General features: G+C 44.2%; 1 protein-coding gene across 1 annotated transcript; it reads right to left on the bottom strand.

Annotated features, from left to right (window-relative positions):
• Positions 1-3,435: 3,435 nt before the first annotated feature.
• On the bottom strand, positions 3,436-10,498 carry dnajb6a (DnaJ heat shock protein family (Hsp40) member B6a). The gene is made up of 8 exons (XM_085377912.1): positions 10,350-10,498; positions 7,955-8,061; positions 7,415-7,524; positions 7,187-7,252; positions 6,524-6,634; positions 6,241-6,384; positions 5,925-6,129; positions 3,436-4,028 (listed from the first exon to the last, which is right to left on the bottom strand). Exons 2-8 carry the CDS (start codon positions 8,017-8,019, stop codon positions 3,923-3,925), a joined length of 807 nt encoding a protein of 268 aa, XP_085234038.1. The 5' UTR covers positions 8,020-8,061; positions 10,350-10,498; the 3' UTR covers positions 3,436-3,922.
• Positions 10,499-10,671: the final 173 nt, after the last annotated feature.

Below are 10,671 nucleotides of genomic sequence, written 5' to 3'. Positions count from 1 at the left end.
CGGTCCTTTCTGTCAAGCGATTCAAGAGACTCAGGCTTAACTCGTGATTATGCGCGAATGCACTCCAAGTTTACAAAGTACAGAAAGAAAGACACAACTGCTGCGCTCTCCTCGTGTCAGTGATGATACATAAAAACGCTCGTGGAGCTTACCTCTGTGGAGCAAGCTGACATGGCGGAGAAGTCCAACTTTTGGCTTCCCAGGAGGTCCCACCATAGTACCCTGTGAGTTACCCCAGCTGCTGCTTCATATCCCCGCCGGCCATTAATTCGTGAATCCCGTCGAGAACACGCAGACCGGCCCGTGGCCACATTTTGCCCCAAAACACACCGTCAGAGCAGGAGGGGAACACCCGAGCGCTCACGGAATATCAAATACGAGCGCGAAGGGTCTGGGAGCGTCGCCGGACTGAAGGAGGAGAAATAGAGGAACAGAGGGGGGTGGGGTTGGGGGTGGGGTAATTGGATTGAGGTGTTTAGCACCAAGGACAGCTCCAGATCAACGGCTTGCAGCTGAACTGCTCGGAGCGTCACTGAGCTCTTCTCTCAGTGTTTGACAGACCCGTGGAGACGCTACGGAGAAGCCTCTGGTTCAGTCCGTTCATTCGGCACCATTTACAAGGCTGTGCAAGTTTTTCTACAGGAACCTCAAACTGAAGGGAACGTGTCCACGAAATACGTCACAAGTCACAACACACACACAAATCACAGAAACACGTCATGGTAAATGAATGAATGTTAATCATGTGCGTCTATATCTCATAACACGAGAACATTAATTCAACAACTAATCATGTCTAAGCTGTCATGAATTATGCAATGTCAGCACTGTCGCATCTTAGTCTGGCCTGTAGTTTCTTTGGACTAAAAAAACTCCGCTTTTATTGTTTATTTCCAAAAGATTAACTAGAACTAAAACTTCTCTATGACTGCACTGTGTGTGTGTGTGTGCGTGTGTGTGTGCGTGTGTGTGTGCGTGTGTGTGCGCGCGCGTGTGTGCGTGTGCGTGTGTGCCCTTACACAGTGGTGGCCTTTCCTTCAGTAACTCGGATTAACAGGTCATTCATGGCAAAAGACTGTGACATGTGATCACCACCAGTAGGATGATGTTGCAATACTCACACAGAACGCACTGAACATACTGAACATCACATTTGTAACAGAAAGGATGAAGCTCAGCAGACAGAGATGAACTTCTTCCTCAAAAGATGTTGATGTGATTTCCTGAAGCTGGAGGATCACAAGGAGCTACCTAGTTAGCTCACTGCACTGGTGGTTGAACTGGTTGTGTGATGCAAGCGTAGCGAGTTTCTCTTTCACCTGAGAGCAGCTGGAAAGCAAACAATCTGTGGTTGAGCTCTGACACACTGCTGCCCTCTTCTCTGCAATCTACCCTTAAGCCAGTTAGTCCTAACAGTAAATAATGCAGAGCACGGCCAACGTGATGCAGCTGATATTGACAAACTCCTCGATACTAATCAGATCTCTGAACACAAAGACCCACAAACACAAAGTTATGTACATTTTTGCTACAAATACATAAAAATAAAAATTGGGGACAGGAAACAGGGAAGCACGGGGAAAAATTCAACACACTTGAACCACAAACTGTAAAGTATTCATTAAACTCAATGGATCCATCAGCCGCATGGAGGAACTGGACAATGTTGTCCATCATATACTGGAATGATGAACTGACGTGACCACAACAATCATAGGGCACCGTCTGAAAGAACGTCATCCACCTCTGGCAACAATAACAATATCATTCAGTGGAATTCTGTATATGATAAATGGGATCATTTAGATAAACAGACCATAACGTACTGGGCTTTGAAAAAGACACAGATCCAGAGAATAATTTCTTGTCTGACATCAGTGACAACTGTAGCTCAGGAGGTAGAGCAGCTCATCTACTGATCCGAGGGTTGGTGTTTCCATCCCTGGCTCTCTTGGTCTGCATGCCAAATATCCTTGGGGAAGATACTGACCGTAAGTTGCTCTGCAATACATCCAACAGAGTATCAATGTCTGCGAATGTTAGTAAACACTTAAAACCATAGAAGAAAGTGCTTGGGTGAATGTGGCATGTTGAATGAACAAGAGGCTGTGAGGTCAGTTCCTTGATCATTAATATGCAAATCCTGGACAGGGAGGAACGCTGGTTTGAGTGAGGAACCAAGGAGGCCATTTACGTGAAAAGGAAAAGACCATCTCTGAAAGGAGGAAGATGTACCTGAGGGTCCATCTGCCACCATCTTACAATGCTGTGATTGCAGCCATTCCCCAACTCTGTGTGAATGCTACTCACCGTCTTTGATCAGTGGTCATGACAATTTGCATATTAATGATCCAGGAGCTGACCTCACAGCCCATTGTTCATTCAGTGGGCTGGACCAGTTGTGCAAATGTACTGTTATAAGGTTGGAAACCTGCAGTCAGCTGAGACCGAAGAAGCCACCTGGATGAGTGACGAAATGTTTCTCCCACTGAAGACGTCCAGGTGGACAAAATCGACCTCTTGGGATTTACTTACCTGGAGGATTGAGCATGCATAATGACAAACGCATTGAATGTTTTTCAGTGTCACACAGGATGTTCACGATGAAGAAGACAGTTCTGGACAGCTGCTGCTGTGCCAGTTAAAAGAAAAGGATATCCCCCTGAAGGTGCTGGTGCAAACAGATCACGTCAGCAGACAGGTATGCTTCTTTCGTTAGGGGACTAGAGTCATTTGGCACAACCAACATGTTTTTGATTTTTGTTCTAACATAAAATAAATAGTCAACTCTGAGGCAGCTCAGAGAGAGAATGTGGTAGGAATATACTAAAATACTTGATGTACGTTTTCACTGCGGTCACTAATACCCCTTTAAGGTTTAAGACTAAATGTGTGGCCTGTTTTAGCTCCAAAGAGGAAGGAAACCACAAAGTTCAATGGGAAGATTCATTTTTCCTCGGTTCTCAGGCCGAAGATGTGATGTAATCCAGGCCTGTGTAACGACGAGTAAATCACTAAATCTGCAAGCAAGGAATTAAACTACTGTAAACTATTTCATGGTGGTACAATCGTTATAATACTGCTGACCGATACACCTGAGAAACTATTCATTTCAACACAGACTGAATAAAGAGACCAACGAGTTTTTAACCACGATGGACACTGAAACAGAAGCTGTTCATCTAAATCCCTGAAAACTTAAAGCCAGAGCCAGCGAATATTTCAACATCCTGAAAACAGGATGAAACTCAAGATTTATTGGTTTACAAAGTACACAAAATTCCTTCCATATTCATTTGTCATTTATGGAACGCCTTCCATCAAAAGCTTTGACATTAAGACTTGACATCAACAGGTATACATGCATCATTAAATAAACAGAAACACAGGTATTAGAACATATAAAATTGCAAAACACATCCTACCAGCATTGTGTTTTTAATAAAAATAAATAAATTAAGAATCGGTTAGACACGCAATAAACGTGGGGTGCTGGGATAGAAACTTCTGACCCACGTTTCGAAATGAGAATCTTTTTTTTTCCGATTCAGATGAAAGAGCAAAGTCACGCCTCGTTGTGGATGACGCGAAGCTCAAAGTACTGAAATGGGGAAGAACATCAAAACAATACTGTGGTCCCAAACGTTAAAATAACACCACCCTGAGCAAAAATAAAGGACGGCTTCGATTCATAGACAACAACTAAATGCATAGAAAACCCTTGGAGTCAAAGTGTTGGTTAACAAATGAGAGTCAGCAGGGGAAGGACATGAATGGAACAGCACAACGTAAGTAACCAACTAATGAAACACAGCTATTATTACATTGTTTTGTTGCTTTGTTTATTCCACTGTGAGCTCAAGTTTTATTGGGATCTCGGTACTGAGGTAACACGTCTCCAGTGGAGGATGTTTGCGTGTCTTCACTTGTGTTCCAGTCGCAGCAGCTGCTCTTTGCCATTAATGGTTAATGAGCGTAGCCGGCCGTCCTCTTCCACCTCAACTCTCTCCTGACCGTTCTCTACAATTCTGCAGAAACAGAGAGCATTTACACCATCTTAATCGTGAAAATCCGTTTACACGTAAATGGGAGCAGCATTCGTACCGCTCGTCTGCTGGTGCAGTGTTTAGTCTGCTGAGATGTTGCTGAGATGATGATTAGGCCGGTGTAAACATGAGTCTAACTAAGCCTCACCTCCTACTTCCTTCCTACTCTCCTTAACTCCTGCCTACACTTCAAAAAAAGAGCTGTTTTTTTTGCACACTGGGTTTTTTGGAAACTTCCCTCCAAATTAAATGGCAAAAGTGTGTTTGGCTCTTTCTTCTTGATGCTGTTGTACTGAACAAAGTGCTGAAAATTACACCGGAAACACCTCTGGCTGCTTCTATACACCGATTCAAGCAACGGATCTTTTCCACTCCGAGGTCGCAATTTGACAAATGTTTCATGGTAAATGGTTCTTATATAGCGCTTTTCTGCTCATCTGAGCACTCAAAGCGCTTTACACAACTAACATTCACACACATTCATTTGGGGTTAGTATCTTGCCCAAGGATATTTGGCATGTAGACTGCCAGGAATCGAACCACCAAGCTTCCGATCAGTGGATGACCGGCTCTACCGCCTGCTACAGCCACCCCATGTTCATGTTGGTTCAGTTTGAAATGAAACCATCCATTTGTCCTATGCACTGATTTGATGTGTCGTTTGCAGGCAGAAGTTGGAATTGATTTAAACCAATAAAAAAAGAAACTGTGTGAATGTGAGCACCTGTATGGAAAGTGTAACCTGCACACAGGAACACCGTGAAGAGTTAAAGGCACAAATGTACAGGACTGGTCCAAGTCTCGATTTTAAATTCACAGTAAGACTGTCCAAAAACATTCATTATCCATCATCTATCAGACCACGTTTAGATCATTTTATAAACATCAGGGATTCAAAATGCAATAAGCCACGTCTGATTAAACTGTGACTCTGTGGAAAGGTAAGAAACAAAAAATGTTAAATAATGGTAAGTAATAAGGCGACCTTAAACTGGCAGAAAGCATGAAGCATTTATTCATATCATCTCCGATCATCTGGCTTTTGCGATGCAAACATCCGTACACGGTGCTGATAGCAGTCAGGAAAAACCTGTGGCAGAAAGCTTAGACCTTTTTCTGATTGATACGATTTCCACAGCAGTTCACAACTATCAGTGACAAACGTGCCACTCAAGGGGTCCAGAACAGAACTCAGAAAACATAGAGCCAGTTATGTTGTTGGACATCCACACAACAGGTTACATGCACTGGAAACACTGGAAATCTTCTGGGTTACAGAACGCGAACGGTTTGTTTACATCAAAGTGACTGTAAGTATAAAGATTGTGGGCTTCTTCCCGCTCACAGACCAGGAACACATGGACATTACAAAGATGGCTGCCATGTGATGAGACTATTACTACAAGATCGCCGCTGTACTAAACCTCAACCAACGTCTGCAAAGCTGATACCAGGAAACCTTCAGCCTAATCTGACTGATCTCAGCTGTGATTAAAAAGCATTCAGTTTTCATACAGTACATCCAGCTGAGGACGTTCCTAAAATTCCTCAGAATTCCTCTGAGAATCGGTGTCGGCCAGCTGCTCTCGCTTCATTTTTAACCTGTGAAAAGCTGCTCAAACAGCTGCTTCCCTGACAAGTGATGCATTGAAAGGCCTCACTGTGTTGCTACACCAGGACGCGGTGATTTGTGTTCATCTCTCATTAAAGTTCGCACGACTGTTTGGTTTAGAATTGGGCGACACGGAAGCTGAGCTCACTGATGACACCACAGGATGGAATAAAGATTTGTGCACGATAACTAAGAACACGTTAACCGTACGATGCACATCACTGCTATGTGAAGATTTTGTCACATGCTATCTGGCAGGTCAGTACCTTTTAGTAGTGATCTTCCTGCCGTTGACGGTCTTGGTGGAGGTAGACACAGATCGAAAGTTGCCCATGCTTCCTCCACCTCCTCCTCCAAAAGAGGTTGATGAGAAAGAGGTGAAGCCGCCTCCTCCCATACTGCCCATTGTTGTCATGTGACCCATGTGACCGATATGACCCACGGCGCTCATGGAGCCAAAAGAACCAAAGGCTAAAAGTAAAAAGTTGATCTGTTTAATTCATTTAAGCAAAAGATCAACGTTGCCAACAGTTTTGGAGCCACTCTGCAGCAGCGGGAGCTTTACGCTGGCTAACAGCTTACCTGGGTCAAAAGGGGAGAAGCCGGCACCGAAGGCTGGGAAACCAAAGCCCCCCAAAAAAGGGCCACCTGTCCGGCTACGACTTGCCCGGCTTTGGTGCCGCCGGCCACTACCAAAAAACGAGTCATCACTAAATGGATCTGCACCTGAGAGGAGAAAGAGTCAGAGCGCAAGAATAACTGAGAACCACAGCAGGAGGCCCAAAGTCTTCAAACATGCAGCTCAAAGCTGGACGCAGTCACAGACTCAGTGATGCAGCTTTGTTCAGCTGAACGGAGGTCTTACCAAAAAAGTCTGCAAACGGGTCTCTGGCACCAAAGAATTCCCTGAAAACATCTTCTGGGTTACGGAACGTGAAAGGTTCATGGAAATGCTCTCCATTGTGGAAGTGCGCCCCTGAAACATCAAGTCAGTCAAAAGTGATGTTAAAAGTGTACATCCGGCCGGAGCCGGAAAATAATTCCAATTCCTTGGAATCGTTAAATCTGCCCGCCTAACGATGCCGCTTATCAGGTCTCGCACTCTCGCTATGATCAGCTGATTTCGTGTGTCGCTGGAGGGAAATAGTGACGCAGTCTCCAGCGTGGACATTCATTTTTATTATACAAAAGGATGAGAGTGCATGAGTAGTGTACTGCATTACTTTTAAGAAAAGTGTGTGTAATATGTGCAGTAATGACTGAGTGATGGGCCCAGCACTGATCACAACAAAGAGGGGAAGCACCTCCAACATGCACAAACATTTGAAACACAGCATGGAATTATTCTGTGGAAGGGAATTGATAACGGGAACTGGAAGTTCCATCCCTCTGTGCACGATTTGACAATCTCCATGGAAAATGTTAAAGTGAACGCGATCACATCGTAAAAATGCTGTAAATGTGATCTCGTGCCAGTGTTCAAACCAAGCAAACAAAGTTACAGGTGCATTTAAAAAGAGACGCTTACCTCTTCCACCGTTGCTCCCTGTCAGCCCCTCTTTGCCATAACGATCATATATACTCCTCTTGTTTGCTAAAACAGGAAAGTGACAAGTTTCAAAAGCTGAAAACAAACTGTGGGAGAACAGTAATAAATACAATACAGAAATACAAGGATCACCGAAGAGACAGTCGTGTGTTTTCACTGAGTCGACCTCAATGAAAACACACCGTCACACACAGATGTGATACAAACCATCAGACAGGACTTCATAAGCCTCCGACAACTCCTTGAACTTCTTCTCAGCCTCCTCTTTGTTCTCTGGGTTTTTATCTGGGTGCCACCTCAGGGCCAGCTTTCTGTACCTGCACACCAGAAGTAAAAGGTGCTGTTGCAGTGAAAACAATGAAAGCATGGCTTTTACCATCAATGAAAAAGTACAGACGTAAAAGAGCAAAACATGAGCACTTCTGATCTGAATTTTCTGACCAGATTTCAAAGTGAAATGTGCCGCCATGTGCCAGCTGAAGCCTCGAAGCACGCAGCACAGCGCTATGTTACGCGTCACGTTATTCATGTACATGTCAGAGGGGAAACTATTACTCTTCTCACAAAGGATAGTTCATTCAGCTCCCAGGTGGTGCAGATGTGACGCAGCTCTGCAGCATTTACCTGTTAGCTTGAACTCCTTCAGCAGTTCATTAATAAAGAACCAGACACAGCCTGAGAAAACTGCAGGCGATGGCATCTCTGTGCAGGTTCTCAGCTAGGACCACATTTAAAACTTCAACTCACGCTTTCTTTATGTCATCTGCAGACGCATCCTTCCGTACTCCTAAAACCTGGTAGTACTCCACCATGATGAGTGGATGACTGGAGAAACTTCAGAGAGCCTGGTGAACCTGAAACAGTGAAGACAGCCACTGCTTATTAGCTTGATCGACTTAGCAGTGAGAAAGTCTGCAGAAATGTTGAATTCATGCCTCTCTGGAAGACTTTGGATTTGAGGAAGTCTTTTTGTGGGATCGCAGTCAAACAATCAATTTGTTAAGAAATGTTCCAGACCGAGCCGAGTGCCTGAGATGTGTTTGCGTGGCAGCTGTAATAAGATTAGATCAGATTCTCTTAACAACAGATACGAAACTACACTGGCTCCTTCATTACCTTATTCAGCAAAGAGGCACTTCCAACGTGAAGTGCGTGTTGCATTAGTTTCTAGAGAAACCGAATGCTTTAATAAAAGTCAAGATGAATCAGGTTTCAGAAGTATAAACAGCTGGGTGCTGAAAGGAATTCTGTGAAACTCCACACAGAAATGGTGGTGCTGGTTCCCAGGATGTTCCTTCTGTGAGGCAACAGTGCACCACCATGCTGCCTCTGTAATTCGTTATTATCTGAAAAGTCTTCAGCTGATCCAAAAAGCTGTACTAAGAGTACTGACCGGGACTAGAAAGGGAGCGCACCCTTCTCATACTGGCTTCCTGTTAAATTCAGTGCTGAATTTAAAATCCTGATCCTCACATACAAGGTCTTGAATGATCAGAGCGGATCTCAACTTGAAAACCTGACAGTACCGTATGAGCCTGATAGAGCCCTTTGCTCTCAGGCTGCAGGCTCACTCGTGGTTTCCAGGATGGCAACTACGTCCTTTGTGTGACTGTTGGGTCTTTACCCACAACACGAAGCTGTTGTTGTGATTTGGTGTTTTAGAAATAAAACAGAATTGAACTGAAATTGAAAACTTTTTTAAAATGAACATTTGTGCATTTCTCTGGCACAGGGCGTTTCCAGGGGTAATGGGTGGGACTGTGTGATATGGTGTTTTTATGCTCACTGTACACAGAGCGTGACGTGACATCAGCTGGTGCTTCGACCTCTTGACTTTTGTAACCTGGCACGTTGCGCCATGGCCACTGCAGCCGGGTTGAAGATACGATCGTGTTGGTTTTTATTACCATTTTAATGATATTCCAGCTCAGGAGTTAAAGGGGAACAGTTTAAAAAGTTTGCAAAGTCCTTGCTTCCAGTTGCGACTTCTTCTCTTCCAATATCAGCTCTCATGTGGTGGTATTATCTGAGGCGTCCTGCGCCTTAACCACGGGCAGCGATAGAGCAGTACAGAGGCTATACTGCCGCCCTTAGCCCGATCCCTGCTCTGGTACAAAAGGATTAAAAATAAAAATGACATTATCAACAAGAACCTTTGTGGTAATTTTTAAGGTCCCACCTGGTGAGAATTTAGTTAAAATAACAGGTTAAAACTGGCCCAGTAAGTGGAGCTCTTCCTTTAGAGAGGCAGCGAGGATCACAAAGCAAACATGAGCGAATGCTGTTGATGGCTGTGGGACACTGAATCAGATGCTGTGTCATAAGGTGGAAAAGGGCTCCCCCTGGTTCAGTGTAGGCAGGTTATGAGGTCTTCTGATCATTTTGAGTTATAATTCTGTGGATCAGTCATAATGTTGTACTTTATAGTTAGTTTTCATTTGGACTTTTTAATCCAGTTTAATTTGGAGAGCGGGCTTGCTCGCTTCAGTTTTATTGGTTGTAAACGTTTCGTTTCAGTTACTTTAGTTTAATTTCAACCTTAGTATTAGTCTTTTTATATGAGCGTTATTAAAGTATGGAGGGCATATGCCGTGATTCAGAAAAATCGGTGCAGGTATTACAACAAAAAACAGAACTTTTTGAAAGCAGCGCCACTCTTCAAATTAAAAATAACTGAAAGACTTTGACTCTTCCGAGCTCCACCTTTCAGTATTCTGAACATAAAGATGTAGTTCAGCCCTGTGAGCCCCTCCTGTGCACAGACGTGTGGCCTGAACATGAAGACCAACAGCTGTGTCTCGACTTTTATCTGCCAGCTACATAAATAGTCTGAAAACAGGCAGACTGAGAAGATTTAAACGTAAAATGGAAGAATGCCTTTCAGTTACCATCTGAACCGGACGAAAACTCACTGGGCTTCACTTCTCTGAGCGGAACCCAGAGTAGCTGCTGCTACCCGGCTAACAAGGGCTGAAAGAGCCGCTAATGGTAACAGCGAGAAGACTAAACATAAGTATATTCAACAGAAAGCGACCTCACTGAAACACTACTCGTACCAGTAGCTGCTTGGCGAACCTAAAGTAAGCTAGCTCTGGCCGGCAGTAAACAAAAGTCGCCATATCGTGAAGGCTATCAGTCTTACCCAGCGGAGGATCGGCAGCCTGCACTCTCAGTCGGTTTGTCGAGCAGACACACGGTCTGATAATTGGGACGTGACAGAAACTAAAGAGGTTTATTCATCTTCAGCAATCTGCACATTCTCAGATTTAACACAACGTCCTGTTTCTTTCTTCTTCCCCGCCTCGCGTCTTCTTTAGCTACGACGCTTAACAACAAGCTTAGCGTCTCTATACCGCCGCCCACCGGACACAGGCTGCATAGCTGCTGACCACTCGCTGAAGTGTCCAGGATTTGGACAATCATTAAACATTTCCAAACAGACGTATGGGAATTCGTCTGTCGTA

This window comes from Diplotaxodon limnothrissa, linkage group LG18 (assembly GCF_057381915.1).
Source record: "Diplotaxodon limnothrissa isolate DT_005_m linkage group LG18, D_limnothrissa_male_GT1.1, whole genome shotgun sequence".
NCBI lineage: Eukaryota > Metazoa > Chordata > Actinopteri > Cichliformes > Cichlidae > Diplotaxodon > Diplotaxodon limnothrissa.
This window is presented reverse-complemented; position numbering and strand designations above follow the sequence as displayed.

Bases quoted from the DNA above. Each gene is read 5' to 3' on its own strand.
- dnajb6a (XM_085377912.1), bottom strand. From the start codon at position 8,019: ATGGTGGAGTACTACCAGGTTTTAGGAGTACGGAAGGATGCGTCTGCA. The intron at 7,525-7,954 runs GTGAGTTGAAGT...TCTGGTGTGCAG, and splicing joins GCAGATGACATAAAGAAAGC to GTACAGAAAGCTGGCCCTGA. The intron at 4,029-5,924 runs GTACTGACCTGC...CTGTTTCTGCAG, and splicing joins AGGAAGATCACTACTAAAAG to AATTGTAGAGAACGGTCAGG.